Raw genomic sequence first — 18275 nt, 5'->3', positions numbered from 1 at the left:
TTTTCTAAAGTTAAAATTCATGTTGAGGTTTCGATATGGCCCTCTGGGCGGTTCATCGGTAACGTTGATAAAATTTTCGGTTCTAAAAAGGTATGTACCAATAATTCCTTCCGCATACAAATCCTGAAGAGGTCTGTCTCTCTCACTCGCTCTCTTTCTCTCTCTCTCTCTCTCTATCTGGAAAGATCTGCCGCATTCTTCTTGGTGCAAGCCTATGGATATGTGAAATTTTCTAAAGTATACCGAATTTATATGTCAAAAACCTTTATTTACGTTGACAGCTGATTTGACAGCTATCCCTGCCGGAAATTCTAAACATCCAAACAAACATTCTATACAACAATTTGTCATTTACATTTAGTTAATGAAATTTTATTTGTTTAAATTTTTCTTTTTTTTAATACACAAATATTTTGTTTTAATAATGGTAATAATAATGATAATAATAATAGTAATTGTAAGAATAGTAATATACGTTTAGTTATGTTGATTTATCTAAATAAATGTGGAGAAATCAATTGATTTACATACAGTTTCATTTGGTTGCAATTTTGCGTTTAAATTCACTTAAAATTATTGATAAATTTGTAGTGTTTTAATACATTCATTTTTTGTTTTATTTTATTTTTGCATTTTCTTTTTGTTTTTATTAGTTTATTTTTTGCATATAGTTGCAGTTATTTGTATGTGTGTGTATGTGTTTTATATTTTTCGTTAATCAATAATTGCAACAAAGTGCCATATAGAGTTATATAATAGTTATTTTTTTTAATATGTATGTATGTACCATATGTATATGTGTAGTGTTTATGTAAATTAGGCTTAGAAAATATCAATCCACATGCTTAATTACTCACAGTCATGCAATTTTGGAATTTTGCAAATTTATAATTCTCAAATTTCAATACTTAAATCAATTACAACAAATGCGCTCTACTTCGTTTTATCATTATGTTGTTGTTTTTTTTTAATTTTAATTTTTGTTGTTTTGTGTTTTCTTGAAGGAGTGCATTAAAAATAATTTTACTATACAATGTAATTTTATAAAATATTTAAAATTAAAATTTTTAATAAAAATCAGAATTATTTTTAGTTTAATTAGTTTTAAAATAAAATTTTTAATAAAAACTCAAAATTTTTTTTAGCTTAAAAGTTAGCTTTTTATACAAAAAAAAAAAATTTAAGAAATTCAAAAAAAAAAATTATAAAAAAATTTAAAAAAAGTTTAATATTTTTTTAACAAAAACGAATAGCACTATATTTAATACTAAGAAATAAACGTAAATGTTTAATACAAAAGTTGAAACCAAACAAATAAAAATTTTAAACTTTCTAATTATGCAGAATTAAAAACTAAAACTTTTATAATTTAACACAAGAAAGTATACAAGACAGAGAGCGTATGAGAGTGGTTAGTATAATATAGGAGAGCAGCGAGTCATGGGTTTAACTAAGCATAAATTATCAATACTAAAATGCTTTAGAAATAGGGTGTGAACAAAAGTTGCCGATTTTGGATTGATTATAATAATTTTTTATAAAATTTTTTTATTAAAATTTTTTATTAAAATTTTGTATAATAATTTTTTTTAATAATTTTGTATAATAATTTTTTATAATAATTTTGTATAGTAATTTTTTATAATATTTTATAACAAAAATTTAGGGTACAAAAAAACTATAAAAAAAATATAATAAAAGGTAAAACAAAAGGTGTGCGAATTTTACTCGTACTTTAACGTAATGTTTTGTTACTCGATTAATAATTTTCAAAATAAATTCAAAAAGTGGCAACAATACAAATGCAAGATTTTCGTATTTATTCAAAAAATTAAAAACTTACACTTGCAAAGTGCAACGAAACTTTCTTTAAACAAAAAATAATGTTTAATTACAATTCCTCACATGTACAGGGTGCAACAATAGTAAGCAAAACTTATATTTTCTGTTAATAAAGTAATATTAAAATAAAAAAATATTTATTTAATAATATTAAATCAAGAAGTTTTGGAAAAAAATATATAATTTTTTATAAAAATAATTGTTTTTAATTTTTCCACATATTTACTCTATTACAACTACACAATCTAACACCCTTTGCTAAAGCTTCTAAAAAAGCACTCTGTTTGCTACTAACACATTCATTGATTCTATAACTACATATGTATGTATGTATATGTAATAGTATACTCGATTTTGAATCGCATTTAGATAGGTTTGATAGAGACGAAATTTAATACTACTGCTGGTAATGCAAAAAAAAAAATTGTAAAATCTATAATTTTATAAAAATTGTTTTTTTTTATTAAAAATAAGAAAAAAAATTTTAAAAAATGAAGAGATGTAAAATTTTATTTTGATTTTTTTTTTGTATAACAATAGGAAAAATAATTTTAAACAACTTGGAAACGCAAAATTCTTTTTAAATAATTTTTTTAAATTTCTTTGACGGCAATTTGAGTGGGAAAATGTAAGATGAAATTTTGTAATGATTTTTTGACGGAAAGCCTTTCTTTGAGTTTACATAATATTTCAAAAATGTTGCACGATTATTTTAAAATGGTCAATATTACATACATTTTATCAGTAAAGGAAAAAAAAATGTTTTTATAAATTTGTGGGTTTTACAATTTATTACTTTCGAAGAAAATTTTAAAATTTTCCAGTAAATTTTTTATTTTAGTTTTTTATGTTTGAGTTTTAGATGTTTGTTTGGTTTCGCTACAATTCTTAAATTTTGAGGTTAAAAATGTGTATTAAGTCTGCAGATATATGAAAAACCACCAATAAAACATTTTTTGTTGTTTTAATGAACAGAAATATCCTTAAAGCTCATTGCAGGTCTTACATAATACTGCAAAATTTTATAAGTTTTCCAAAAATAAATTTCAAAACGACACAATTTTTTGGTAAAAAAAAACATTCTATAAAAATTCGAAATTGAAATTTTTATTCAAAAATCTAGCACACTACGAAGAAAAAAATCTATAAATATAGTTTAATAAAATTTTGAGTTTAAATTTTTTTTAGTCAAACATCTATTACAAAAACAAGAATCTATAAAAGTCGAAATTAAAAATGTTTAGTCAAGAATCTACCATACTAAAAAGAAAAAAACTATAAATAAAATTTTGAGATTATAATTTTTTAGTCAAAAATCTTTTACGTGGAAAGAAGTGTATAAATAAAAATTCTATGAAAATTCGAAATTAAAATTTCAAAAATAAATTCGATCAACCTGCAATGATTTCGCTATCCGTAACACTATTTCACTGTATGCTAAGCTAATTTCACTATGTTCTAACAACACTATACTCTTCCCGCACGCACATCTGTCTAAGCGACTTCTTAATAACTGTTGCCCATTTCAATAATTTTCAACACAATTTTCACGTCTAAACATTTACATTTAAATATATGCTCGAGTAACCTCCCTAATTTTCCAATTTAAGCGTTGACCACGCCTTACGCTCGCACTTTTTCACCTTTCTCACTGCTTTTGTTTACCTCGCAACTCACCAATGACCACTTAGAAAATTTCATACATATTTCTTAGCATTTTAGTATTTTTTCTTTGCTTATATTAGATTTTGTTAGTAACATTTACAACTTTACGGCATAATTTTGTTTGAAAAAGAGAGATGCATTAAAACTTAGTTCTTAAACGCTGCAGAAAATGCAAACAAGCTCGAAAATATGCGCTTGCGCCAAGTCACTGTCAAATTTTTCCCATTTTTTGCTATTTTGGCGCATTCGTGCATTTCGTGCGCCGCCTCAGTTGCTGCCTCACCAACACTTCTTCTAAGCGTGATTCCATTCCGTTTTCTACGCTTACTTCAGCGCCTCCTTGGCGCGTTGCTCCCATTCGGCGCGCCGCTGATGTATACCCTTAAATTCGCTAACCGTTGCCGAGCGCTCAATTGTTTTGCTAAGCGCGCTGCTGTTGCTTGTCGAACTATTCATGCTGCTACTGCTGCCGCTGCTGTTGCTCTCAAGCGCTTTAATATTCAACGATTGCCGCTCGTACGCTTTGCCATTTTGCTGCTGATGTTGCTGATGGTGATTGTTATTATTTAAATTGTTGTTGTTGCTATTGTTATTATTGTTGTTGTTTAGAGTTTCACACGCAGTGGTCGGAAAGATTTTACTAACGCTGTTATTGCGCTCGATGGGTATGGCGCGGAAGCCGGCGACTTTGATGGGCGGCAGGAAACTGCGATTGTTGACGCAGCAGCCGGCCCCGCCGCCGCTGATGCTATTGTTACTGTTGTTGACATTGTTGACGGTGGTATTGTTAACGCTATGTACGCCGGTGGTGCTGTTATTACTGTTATTTGCGGCAGTGTGATTGTTGTTGTTATTATTATTATTGTTGTTATTCACGCTTAAGCCATTCGTATGCGGCGCGCCGCCAACAACGCTTTTCGTGCGGAAATCTGCTAGTGAATTGCGATTATTGACACCATTCGTCAATTTGCCGTTCTGCAGTTCAAGTGACGCCTCCAATTTGGGCAATTTGTCGAGTTTCTCCTCGCTCGCCGACTGATTTTCTTTGTCGCTGTCGACATTCTGCTGTGTCGCAACGAATTTCTTTGCGCTGCTGCCGCTACCGCTACCGCTAACGCTGCCGCTGACGTGTATTTTGTCGGCAAGCGCATTGACGTCCTCATCTTTAATTTTCAATGAACGCCGCGCGAAAACTTTCATCAGCTCCGGCGTTGCATCATCGCGATTGCCGTTGGTTGGCGCGCACGCTTGCGTGGTGGCGCAGAAGGACTTCTTGCGCATCATCACCACATTGTCGCATGCTGCTTTTTCGCTTGTCTCTAATTTCTCCTCCGATTTGGCAAATGATTTGCGATAGACTTCTTCTGTAATGGACTTTTTGCGCTCATTGCGCAACTCTTCAATGCGTTTGTCCGTCTTCAATTTCTCCTCGCTCATAAATAAACGCTTGCGCTCATGCAATGATAATTTCTTGCTGCTCAGCGTTGCCGCGTCGACTGGCGTATCTGACGTTTTCATGCGCAGCAAAGGGCTTTCATCGACGTCGGTTGTCGGCGTTGTTGGTGTTGTTGGTGAAAGCGTAACAATCGCTTGTTGTTTCTTCACAGGACTTCTTGGCGGCAGCGCGCTTACAACCAAATTCATTTTAGTTGGCGATTTAATGTTATTGTTGCTGCTGCTCTGATTTTGGCTCATATCAAATATAGGTTTCTGCTTGTCGGCTTCTTTGGGTGAGGGCTTCTCGATAATCTCCACACTCTCGTTACTTAAGCGGCGCAAGCTGAGCTCTTCCAAATTAGTATTGCGCTCGTTGTTCGCCCCTTTGGACACTTGTTGTTGCTGTTGCTGCTGCTGCGGCTTCTCTTGTTGCACCTGCTGTGGTTCTGATTGTTGTTGTTGAGTTGGCGCTTGTACTTCGCGCACATTTTTGGCCAGCACCACATTTGCGCTTTTAGCAATGCGCGCAGGATCAACGCGATTCAACTGTATGCGCATGAACTCCGGCACGCCATCTTCGTTTGGCGTGCTGCTGCCGCTTGTTGACTCATGCAACTGTGAAAAAAAAAATATTATTTACAAAATAATTAAATATATTAAATACAAGTCAAACTCACCTTTATTGCGATGCCTCGCTCCTCATTACCGTTTTGGTTTTGCGCTGGCGGGCTGTCCAACAAGCTAGTGCTGCGGCGCGTCGTCTTGACGCTTTGCGTCTTGGCGCTCTGCACCACCTGTGCTGGCGCCGACTTGCGCTCCACATCTTTGGCATTTGCTGCTAAAATATCCATGGAATTACGTATATTAGCCACCGCAACGTTAGTCTTCAGCTTGGCCTTTTCGCGCAACGGCACCGCCGCTGTAGTGGGTGTAAGCTTCAGGTCGTCCGTGGAGGTGGACGTGTCAAGGCTCGCATTCGAATCCCGCAAATGCAAGACTTTCGGACGCAGCTGCTGCTCGGCCTTCAACACTTCTGCTCTTGGCGGCACCACAGTGATGAACGAAATAGGCAATGCCTTGGGCGCGTTAATCTGCTCAACAGATTTTCGATTGCTGCTGGCGGCGCTCACAGTAACCACAACAGGTTTCTCCTCCAAACTGGTGGTGCTCGTTGGTTTGCGCAATACGTTGATGAATGGTGATTTTACAAGTAAATTACCGTTGTTGGATTCGTCTTGCGCGCTTGCGCTGTTCGGCGTGGGCGCGACCATTTTGGTTGGCGAACTCTTTACCGCAATATTTTTTGTAAAATTATAACTGCTGCTCGTAGCAGTTAAATTGCCTGCAGACGCTGTGAGCGGTGTGGTGGCGCGCGTCGCCTTATCGCCCTGCGTTTCTATACCCGAAGCGCCAGTGTCGGCATTATCCTTGGCGTTCTGTGTGTAATCATTGTAGGGCACGCGCAAATTCAACGTCAAATCGGGCAAACTGGGCATGTTGTTGTGCATCGCGTTGGGCGTGGCGTACGCCTCCTCTTGGTATGTACGAAAACTGCGCGATTTCTCCACAACTTTACGTTGCTTCTGTTCTTGACTGCTGAACGCGTGTGCTTCGTCAGCGGCGTCCAGCGAGTTGGTGGAGTGCGCGTTACTGCCATTGCTGGCGGCGTAGCGTACCACCGAATCGTTGGAGCGTGAGATCTTCTGCTGAAAAGCGCTGAGTCCAACTATTTTCGGTTTCTTTTCGTAGTGATGCTCGGACAATTTGCTTACGCTGCTCAACGAATTCACACTGGACGTTTGCGAGGCGGTAATTTCACGTATAATCGAAGTGGATTGGAATATCTCTTGCTGTGAGCATTTGGAGAGTAGACTGCTCGTGCTGCTGGCATACGAGTCGTTCGCTGTCATATTGGTGCTTGTTGTCACCTTGCGTTCCAGCGAGCCGATGTCCTGCGGCATATAGCGTTGGCGTGCTGCCGCGCCCGATTTCGGTTTCGGTGGCGTGGTTGCTGCCACGGCATCCTTTATGCTGCTGACGCTGTTATTGTGTGCTGTCAAATTATGTGCGTTCAGCATGGCATTTAAACCGGTGCTGCCGACAGACATAATTTCGCGTTTAATATCCTTACGTGTCTCCTCAATATTTTGTTTGTAACTCAAAGCGCTACGTGATTTATCTAATTTGGTCAAACTGGAGTCGGGTGTCGGCTTCATATCCAAACACGAAGTGGAGACTTGCATTTTAGATATGGCATCCGTTTCGCTTTGGCTTACAACCATTTTTTCCTCTTCGGGCGGTACGCTGTTCTGAGTGTTGCTGCTACTGTTGTTGTTGCGCGAGGCGGAACGCTTCGAATTGCGTTGTATGAGTCGTCGTAGGAAGCCACTTTCTGCGGTGTCCATTTGTGAACTTGTGGCATCTTTATCCTTCATTTTCTCTTTCTCCTTCTCTTTTTCCTTGAGTTTCTCGCGTTCTTTCTCTCTCTTCAACTGCTGCTCACTGGGTGTTGGATCGGTAGACGACTCCTGTGGTGGCTCAAAGAGCGCCGTTGCTTTCGCTGTTAACGTGCGCAAGCCAAATAGATTGGTGGCAGCCGATATGGAACCGCTGCTGCTGCTGCTAGAGGTGGGGATTGTTGTTGTGTTAGTGGTGAGTTTACCACCATCATTGCTTTTTTCATGTTTCTCGATTTTCGAGCGTTTAACGTTTATTGTTTGCTCATTGCTGGCATTTGAAGATTTCGTTTTCGATTTCGAAGGTGATGCCACCTTTTTCGGTTCAACAGCATGTTGATCTAATACTTTAGTATTGACGCTAGGCGGTAGAGAGCGTGTTTTGGCTTTGATGTCGTGTTCTGTAGGAATTTTGCAAACATTATTCTCTGAATTTAAAGAAGTCTTCAACAAAACCTTACCTGCTATGTCCAGCATATGGTTACTAGCCAACCTCAGGCTATCTTCATTGGCTTCCGGTATTGAGGTCTGTAGAAAACAAAGTAGGGGGTTTCAAACATATATGGTATATAAAAAGTAGAGAAAAGTTAAGCCCGAACTCTATCGAACTTTCGATACTCTCACAGCCCGAATATTTTGGAACACTTCTTCGAGATGTTTGGAACTTATCACATATCGCATAAAAATAGTTCGGAAATTCTAATATTATTAACCGATCCGATCTCTATTTGGTACCAAGTGTTTTTATGTTCAGCTAAAGTGCGTACTTAGTCTAACAGACGAAACGAGATCGATCTAATTTATAAAAAGATTTCACACCTAACTTCAAGAACCGATTTCGACCCACTCGGTAGTGATATATCATACTCTATACTCTATGCTTCACTAACATCACTCACCTCCAGCGTACGCCGGTGCAGGCGACTCGGTCCCTTCTTCTTAGCCGGACGTAATGCCATTTTATGCTTGGCGGCCGAATGTGAAAGACGTTGACACTTCGCACCCAACAAATCCGGTTCGTCTCTGTTCGTGTCGCTTGCCAAACTGCCGCTCGACGAGTGTCGATAAATCTCCGAGGACACCGATGTGGCCGACACAGTGGAAGAACGAGTTATGCTACGTCCACTCACCGTAGAGGATGTTGTTGTCATCGAACGTTCCTGCAAAAATTCTTTGGTGCTAATTGTGGAATTATTTGCGGTGGATGCGGTGAATAGCTCATCGCCATCACCACTATTCATGCTCAGCAAACTCAACGAGGACACCTCACTGTGATTGCCGCCAGTCGTGGTGGCGGTAGAAGATGTGGCTGTAGTTGTGTGCTTGCTGTTGGCGTGTTGAGTGCGTTGTGTCGTGCGTTCAACGCGCCGTTGTGGTGAAGCTGGACTGCGTGGCAGTCCCAAATCTTCTTCGGAAGCATCCTGGCGATGACGATTGCGTTTGCGCAGCACATCGGAGAGCTCAGCCTGAAAAAAGTGCAAAAGTGAGGGTAAGCAATTAATTTTCAGTTAAATTACAATTTTTGTAGATGGTAGTGGTGTATTTCTGGTGGGTTAGTGGTGAGTTTTGTACCCAAGTCTTCCAGCGAAAAACGAGACGTGCTCGCAAACAGCTGCGTCCTGCGCGATTCTCGCCATTACTCAGCGGTTTGATTTTCATTTTAAACGGATTTTGTTTAAAGTCAATCATTTTCATTTTTTTATTTCGAATTTAACTCTTTTTGGTTCGTTTAAAATTTCTTTATTTATTTTTGGCTAACTTGGTGTGGTCTTAAGAAATCGTAAGACTGTTTTAAGTGTCCATTTGTCTGTGTACTAAAAATATTGTTGCAAAAGTTGAAGTTGGAAATATACATTTTGAGGTGATGTGGTTAAAGTATGCCTAGGTTTGATGGGCTGGGTTTTAGGAAATCGTTAGACTTTGTGAACTAAAATGCTTGGCTAAAGAGTAAAAATGGAAAAAATCGTTTACTTTGTTTGGTGACTCACACTTTAGGGAAAATTGAAAATATACAATATTTCAATTCGGAGGTTAAGTACTTAGTTAAGTGAGATTAGATTTGACATACTTTATTTTAGGAAATAAAAAGACTGTTTTAAATACCCATTCTTAGACTATAATTATTGTATACCACAACGATTTAAAAACTGATATTTGGAGGTTAGTTGGTTTTTTAATTCGAATCGTCTAGCGTTTTTAATAGAATTAGAACATGAGTGAGAAGCTTATTCTTTTTTTTAGTATTAACATATCTGCAAGGTTGATAACTGTTTTTTTTTCATTGGCTTGTTGTAGAATGCACCAATAGATTAGAATAGAACTCGTCTTTCCCCAACTTTTTAAATAAAAAAAAATATTAAAAAAACTATTTTAAAAAATTACTAAAAAAAATTGCTTTAAAAATTTTAAATTCATATTTGTTTAAATTTTAAAACTTTAAAAATTATATGCTAGTTAATTAATTAATTTTTCTTATAATTTTTTGTTTAATTTTAGTGAAAATTTTAAAGTAAAAACAAAAATACAAATAAAAATTGTTTCAAATCCATTTATAACTTTTTTTGATTAATATCTATCTCAGTTCATGAATTATTGTTAAATTTTGTTTAATTAAATCAATTATTTTATTAATTAAATTCTTTTCCTACATAATTATTAATTATAAAAAAAAATTTCTACATTGGTTTTTTTAATTTTTTGTTGTTTTCCAATTTCTAGTTTTGTTTTTTGTTTTCTGTTTTAATTATTATTTTTTAACTTTTTTGAAATTTCTTTTTAATTTTGCATTTTTTTTATAACTATTTCTCAGTTCAGCAATCATCAATCTATCTCAGTTCAGGAATTAAAATTTTGAAGCTCTATACTTAATTAAATGTTTTTCCTAATTATTATATTATTGAATTTTTTTCTAAATTTTTAATGTTTTTTATACAATCATTTCTAATTTTTTTCCAAATTCTAATTTTGGGTTTTCTTTGATTTTTTAATTTTTAAAATTTGTAAATGAATTTAAATTTTTTGTTTAATTATTTTAATTTTATTTGCTTTTGTTTAATTTTGTAGTTCAATTAATGTAAAATAGTTAAATTAGCGTAATTTGGGCGGTAGAACCAAAGTGTTACATTATACGCGTACTTTTCCGATGCAGTGTATAGAGAGCAAGCATGTTTCCATACACATAAATACATTAATGTAAATAACCAAGTCACTTGGTCAGTCGAAATAGATTTGTAAAAGCAAACGTAGCACAAAACACTTGTACAATCAGCAGATAAGAAGAAAGCAAACAAAACCAAAAAAATTTAAAGCAAACAACAAAAATTGTATGCAAACAAAAAACACAGTGACCGAGTGTTGAGCGTCGAAAGCGAAAAGGATAAATATTTTAAGATTTAGTAAGCACACATATGCATACATATATATGTGTATTTGTCAGTACGATTGAAATTCAATGTAATGCTCAGCATTTGTCTCAGCAGTTTATTGAACCCGGAAACACATGTTTGCAACGTGAGTTGCACGTTCGAATAGATTTTTCAAAGATTTTGACGATTGAAGATGTATATACATGTACATATGGATATATGGATATATGTATGTTTATGTGGTGCTGAAGAAATGTATATAAACACATTAGAATGCTTTAGAATGTTGATCCATGCACTTTTTAGTTTCTTAAAAACGAATTGATTATTATTGTTTTCTTGAATTAGTTTAACGTCTGTTCAAAAAACGTGTTTAGCCAGTTTTTGTGTGATTTTTACACAAAACTTTAAATATATATTGAATCAAAATTTGTAGAGCAAATCATTTATAAGAAAAATTTAATTTAAAAAATTTTGTATATAAAAATTAAGATTTAATATTTTTCGAATTTCAAAAAATTTATTTTTTTACAGAAAATTTAAATATTTCGAATTTTCAAATATTTAAATTTTCGTATAGAAATTTTATTTTTTTATAGACATTTTGAAATTTAAATATTTTAGAATTTTTAAATATTAAAATATTTTTGTAAAAATTTTATTAAATATATAAAAAAAAAGGATATTACAGTTTGATTAATTAATTATTTTTAAAGATAAAATTCTTTTAGTAAATTTGTTTAAAACAAAATTTCAAAGAAATAAAAACAATTGGAAAAAATAAAAAAATATCATATATAATATATAATAAATTTTAACAAAAATTCATAAACTCTGATCTTAATAAAAAGGATAAAACTAAATTATTTTTATTTCCGTTTCTATTAAAAAAAAAGAAATAAACGTACAATTCAAAACTTTAGCCGGTAGAAGTTAATAAAATAAAATGGTAATACAAAATTCAAAATTGAACAAAAAATTATAAAAAACTGTGTGATTAAAAAAAAAACTTAAAACAGAAAACAAAGAAAAAATAAAAAATAAAAATTAATTAAAACATTAGAAACAAATTTTTTTAGGGAAAAAATTAAAAAAAGAAAATTTTACGAAACATAAATTTTTTCAAAAAATTTTATTTAAAAAAAAAAATATTTTTTTTCAACATTTTTTTATTACAAATAAATTAAAAAAAGAAAATTTTACGAAACATAATTTTTTTCAAAAAATTTTATTTTAAAAAAAAATATTTTTTTTTTCAACATTTTTTTATTACAATTTTTTTTTTATAAAACTAGTTTCAACAACATCTAGTAACTCTCTTTCACCCACGCTCAACGCCAGCGATGAACTTAGAAATTTTAATTTAAAGAAGTTTCTAAAAAAAATTCTTTATTCTTACAAAGAATAAATTTTATAAAACAATTTTAAAGCAAAAACACTTCACAACTCGCTTTTAACCCCGCTTACCGCCAGTGATTGCTTTAGGTGCGTATTCTGCACAATAAGAGTGCTTCCATCGCCGGCGACCATTATGCCGCTGCTGCGGCGACAACTCAATGCGAACAAGTTTTCACACTCAAAAGCAATTCGCCAGCCGTAAATGGCTATAAAATGAACAATTTTAATGGAAAATTGATTTTCGGTGTTAAAACTGTTTTTTTTATTGCTTTTTGTTGTTGTAATTTTCAGTTATTGCTACATCACACGCTCGCGTTTGTAGGTAAGCGAATATTTGCACGCGGCAAACCGTTATAGCTGGCTATTAGCTAGTCTAGTATCGAATATGTTCACTAAGGCACGTGCAATATGCAACTGAAGGCAGCACATGAAGAGCCATAATAGAAAGCCTACAATGTAGAGAGGCCCATTCCTTCCTTGTGGCTAAGTACACACGCCAGCTATACACAGGTACACCGTTTGTGTGTGTGTGTGTAATGTGCGTTGGTGTGTAGTACAAGGAAGTGAATAGCAATCAATGCCTGCCGGCGGCAAGCCAACCAAAATAGCAGCAGCAATAACAACAACAATTATGATTCCAACAACAACAATATTAAATGCAATAACAACAACAGTCCATCTGTTCAACATCAACAATGAATCAAGGCAAACGTGGGCAGGCAGACGACAGGCCGTTAGACCGTTTGAACACACACACACACACACACACACACACATGAATAGCCTACATTAGGATAATCCGACGCATAGATTGTACCAGCAGTAGCTGAAGCAAGAATACGAATAACAATAAAAAAAAACCTTTACATCGGCTGCACCTATATATATAGCTATAATACCTTTCACAGGTGCATTTTTTATAACATGAAATGGTATAAAAAGATCTTTATCTTGATTTCGGTCAGTTTGCATGGCAGCTATATGCTGTAGTGGTCCGATATCGAAAATTCCGACACGTGACCAGCTTACTTCTTTAAAGAAAAGAACATGTGCAAAATTTCGGATCGATATCTCCAAAACCGTGGAACTAGTTTGTGTGTATACAGCCAGACAGACAGACAGACATGGCAAATCGACTCAACTCATCACGCTGATCAGTTATATACGAATATATATTTAGAAGGTTTCCTTCTGGGTGTTACAAACTTTGTGTCAAACTTAATATACCCTGTCCAGGGTATAATAAACACATACAACAAAGTAAGAAGTGCAAACAAAAACAAAAATCAAACACAATGCTGACGTTGCAACATTATAAGTCTCTATACATACAAACATGCAAACATATATATATTTGTATGCAACGCTTAAAGGAGCGGCGCTGTGGACACTGTCAATGTCAGTCATCGATGCCAACGTCGACGCGCTGCTCACCAACGACATCTTCAGCACCACCTTCGCTGCCAGCTGTAGCTGCTGCTCGCTGGTTACCGATAAAACCCATCAACGCAGTGGCATTGATTTGCTTACACGCCTGAGTACACACACGCATGCACATATATATATTTGAACACACATATACGCAGCCTTGATTCGCTTATTGAAGGTGTACCCTGTAAGTGCGCCAGTCAGCCATTCAATGCCTCAACATTTGCAACAAAACTAAATCAAAATGCAGTTAGCCATGTACTCAACGTCACGTTCTCCTCAGATGACTGCCACACATGTTGCGTGTGTGTTATTTCGGTTGCCACAGCACTTTTCCCAGTGTCTTATGGTAATTCCACACTTACGCACACACACATCCATATATATATGTACACACATACTTGATTTGTTTGCTTTCTTCACTCGCACACAAACATTTTCTTCCGATTTTATGCGGATGCAGGTCTTCTTCTGCTTGTTGCCACTACTTGTGGCAACGTCAACGTGCCACTATCAACATCAATATTCTATTTTTTGTTGAAGTGTCGCACTCGTTGGTGAAGAAAAGCCTGATTTTGTTGATGTGTCGAAGAACCCCATAAGAATTGGGTGGGACAGTAATACGCATTTTTTTCAGGTAAGCATATGATTTGGTTGTGGTCACAAAATTACGCCACTCATTACCATTTTTCGCAATTTGATATTATAAGTGGATATTCATCTTTCCGAGATCCACATTTCTTACGTTAAACCTAAAATTTAGTTAGCGCAAAAATAATCTGCCGATTTGGGTTTTGGTATGGTAGACCTTAAATTTTTAATTTAATGAATAATAAACATGGCTTCGTAAAGGTCAACCTAACCTCAATTATAATGTTTAATATATATTTTTCGGTATGCCACATCGCTTAATTGCTTAGTTCTGAAAAAAATTTACCTGGTACAACTTTTTACGAAATTGATAGAATCACTTTACCCAATGTTTTTACCATTTGGACCTGTGAATTATATGGGAATGGAAATTTCTGCTCAATTCGACAACGTAATCCTCACAGCTGTTGATATTGGTTTTCTGAAGAAATATATACGTTTTATACAAATACGAATTTATGCCCAATATTATTGGAATACATAGAGAAGTATCCAATGATACGTTTTCCTTTCTTCTTCCACTTATTGATTGGATGAAGTATTCATAAATTTTTCTAGCTGTTGGACGAAACATTTAGGATTCCCTACTTAGTATTCTGAGTAATCCACTAAGCATAATCGTATATCGAAGTAAACTAGCGAAAAAAGCATAAAAAAGAGGAATTGTTAGATCAAATAAAGAGAGAGGTGGATTCAAATGCTGCTTAAGTCGAGAAATCATTAATGGATAAGTCTGAATTTTAGTTGAGCCAGAGTGATAAATGAGAGATTGATCTAACAGAGCGAACTGAAGCTTACAAAAATCGTTTAATGGTAGAAAATTTTTCTAGTTGCAGATCTCTAATGTGCTTCTAAAATGAACATATGTGAGATAGCACGAATTACCATGCCATATCAAAATTTAGTTGAAATCCGACTGAGGAAACCATTTGCTTTAAAATGTATAAATGATTTGCAATCCCAGAGTTGAAAAGATTAGTTATTGAGACCAGATATTTTTGAAATAAAAGCTTTTTAGTGGCATGCTTCTTTCTGTACCTATAAACACTTCTAATATAAATATCTAACACTTCTAATAAATATTATTATTACACTATATCAAAAAATTTATCGGCGCTAGAGTGACGTCAGCAAAAATAGCTGATGCCCGCAACTTCAAAAATAATCGACTCGTTTGAAACAAACTTCTGATTTTAAAATTTATGTAATTTAGCATTTGGTTAGCATTATGTTAGACAATGATAGCTGAATAAAGCGCTGACAGCAAAATAACCTTATTCAGCTTAAGCGAATGATAGCTGAATAAAGAGTTGACAGCAAAAGGAGTTGAAAGTTATTATTCAGCACAAGAAAATGATAGCTGAATAAAGCGCTACTTGCAAAAAATCTTTACCTTATCTAGCTGTAGAAGCTGAATAAAACGCTAAAAGACAAACAGACCTGTAAACTTTATAGATACTAGTATATTCTCATTTTATATATAATTGCTGAAGTTATTCGGAAAGTTTAGAAGCTCTTGCCAAATGTCAAACCTACTTTTCTGTCCACAAAAATCTGTTTACTTTACAAACCAATACTTTTAAACAAGCAAATTTCTGATTTAAAATAATTTGATTTAATTTAACCTCTGCAACCATCACAAACTCATAATGTGAGTACATACTTTACCATTTCCTACCGACCACACCAAAGAGTAGGTAATCCCTGCAAATACCCTGACATATTTAGTGTATATGCCATAAGTGTAGTCGTCAATCGGCTTTGACATATTTGTCACGTGTTCGTCGGCACATACAATTAGTCGCTTTGACAATTATTGGTTTTGTCACTTTTTTTCTCATCATTCGGCAGTTTCTTTTGTCGCGTCCTTAATGTAACACGAACTTGATTTAAACGCCAGGTTAAAGACCTCAACTATTAATTACAGACACCTTAGAAATATATACTGCGATCTACTGCGTACAATGCTAGGCTCTCAACTGAGTGGGTGAAGTTCAATGCGCTCAAAAAATTGGATTTTCACGTTGTGTTGCAAGGATGGCGTTAGGCGTTAATCACGTGGCAAGTCACGTTTCTATTTGGAGGTTGGAGATTGTGGCTTTAGGCAGCCGTGTTCAGAGGTTTGAAAGGAATGTATGTAAGCATTTTAAATCCTATTTAGATTTCAAAGCACTTTTTCTTTGGCTAGAAACCTAGTTTAAATATAAAAAAGTGCTTTTGAAAGCTTTCTTTTTCTTTGCTAAATGCTTAAGCACGCTTCTTTAATTTATATGCTTGTCAGAAGCATCTGAAATTATTCTACAAATCTGAAAGCTTTTTCATGTTGGCAGTCAACCTATAAGCTTTTATAGCTACGTGAGTAATTTTCATAAGATTTCAAGTTATTGAGCAGTTTCATGATAATTGTTACTAGTAGTCGTCAAAACTCAGTCTAAAATCATATGAGACAAGAATGGATAGAAAACCGACCAAAAAAAACAAAACGTTTTCTTCATGCGTTAAAGCTTGAAGCTTTCGATGAAAGTCATAATATTAAAAGCCATCATTTTGAACTATCTTTCAATGGTAGTTTTATATTTTTCCCGCAACATTATTTGCAGCATTCCATAAGCTATTTCACTAATGAAAGCAAATTCACTTTGTAGTTTAGAGAAATTTTACTTTTTTAAAATCAGAGCATTTTACTTTTCTTATTTATATTATGTACATAATTTTGCATGTTTCTCTTTTTATGGTGGACAAAAACCATTATATTCCAAGCAATTGCATTCAACTGGATGCAATGGCTTCGGCAAATCTCTGTCACATTCCGAAAAGCTCGGATATGGCGTACAGATTTTTAGGCAATCCTTCGGCGGTGGATAGTAATTGCATTTAAATGTGCATTTGTTAGTGCGACAACCAGGCCAAACGAGTTTCACACATTTTGGAGACACATTCGGACATTGTCTAGCCACTTCGCATAGATCGACGCTAGGTCCACGCTTCGGTTTTCGACGCTTCGGCATTGGTATATCGAATTCTTCATAGCAACAACGTGGCCGTTTCTTTATACGTAAATTACCAAATTCACACCAAGTTTGCTGGTATGGACGATTCTTCTCGGACGGCGCATAATATAGATCATCAAAACGTGGATACATATCGATACAAGGATTATCACAGCATTCGGGATCAATTTCTTGTACGTCGGTTTTCATTTGGCAGGGTTTCGATTTGCGTTTTTTCTTCAAAACTTCTTCACTGCAAATGGGTACTTTATAGGGTATACATTTACGTCCAAGTCGGGGTTTGGTTGGCTTCTTTTTGTGTTTCGGTAAAATGCAACCGCCTACCGAACTCGAAAAGCGTACGGGCTGTATAAAGGATGTCGGCGCAAACAAGCCGCCGGGTTTTGCGATGTTTAGCACACACCTTTGAAGCAAGTTTTGCAAGGCCATTTTGTATAAACAAATTTTTTTTCAACGACAATTATTATTTTATAAAACAAATTTTTAATTTAGATGCGATGCCAAAAGTTGTAGATAGAAGAAACGATTAATTGATTTGCATTACAGAAAGTTATGTAATTTTCAAATATAATTTTGAATATTTTCTTGACGCCAGTTGCTGAGTTTATTTGTAATAATAATTTTACAAAATTTGTAAGGTGTAAGAATAGACAAGTGTGTATTGGAAAGTTTAGACAATAAGCCTTTGGCTTTCAACGGATATTCAGCACAAGTGTATGAATGCTGAAAACGCGCTGAATGCCAAAACAACGGTAAAGCCTTTATTCAGCTGAAAAAATTGATAGCTGAATAAAGTGCTGATAAACAAAAAACAAATAAAAGCTTAATTTAGCATAATTTTAGAAAACAATAATTGCATAAATTGCTGACAGTAAAATTATTTTATTCAGCTCATTCGCATGATAGCCGTATTAAGCGCTGACAGCCAAAGAACCTTATTCAGCTCAAGCTCATGATAGCTGTTTTAAGCGCTGACAGCAAAATATTCTTATTCAGCATAAGAAAATGAAAGCTGAATAAAG

At 34.6% G+C, this 18275-nt stretch overlaps 2 protein-coding genes across 6 annotated transcripts in view; both read right to left on the bottom strand.

The window, feature by feature from the left end:
- Positions 1–350: 350 nt before the first annotated feature.
- Positions 351–18275, bottom strand: part of LOC106626842 (serine-rich adhesin for platelets) — a 139799-nt gene continuing 121874 nt past the window's right edge. For all 5 annotated transcript variants that reach the window (XM_014246699.3, XM_036374796.2, XM_036374797.2 and 2 more), the window contains 4 exons: positions 8300–8866; positions 7862–7928; positions 5622–7801; positions 351–5559 (listed from right to left, as the gene is read on the bottom strand). In XM_014246699.3, coding sequence (XP_014102174.2) covers positions 3832–5559; positions 5622–7801; positions 7862–7928; positions 8300–8866 — 4542 coding nt within the window. In that variant the 3' untranslated portion in view covers positions 351–3831. The remainder of the gene's footprint in view (positions 5560–5621; positions 7802–7861; positions 7929–8299; positions 8867–18275) is intronic.
- Positions 16788–17808, bottom strand: LOC106626844 (uncharacterized). The gene has a single exon (XM_014246701.3). It carries the CDS (start codon positions 17680–17682, stop codon positions 16972–16974), a length of 711 nt encoding a protein of 236 aa, XP_014102176.1. The 5' UTR covers positions 17683–17808; the 3' UTR covers positions 16788–16971.

Source organism: Bactrocera oleae, chromosome 4, assembly GCF_042242935.1.
Source record: "Bactrocera oleae isolate idBacOlea1 chromosome 4, idBacOlea1, whole genome shotgun sequence".
In the NCBI taxonomy this organism is placed as follows: domain Eukaryota; kingdom Metazoa; phylum Arthropoda; class Insecta; order Diptera; family Tephritidae; genus Bactrocera; species Bactrocera oleae.
This window is presented reverse-complemented; position numbering and strand designations above follow the sequence as displayed.

Coding starts and splice junctions, on each gene's coding strand:
- LOC106626844 (XM_014246701.3), bottom strand. CDS start 17,682: ATGGCCTTGCAAAACTTGCTTCAAAGGTGTGTGCTAAACATCGCAAAA.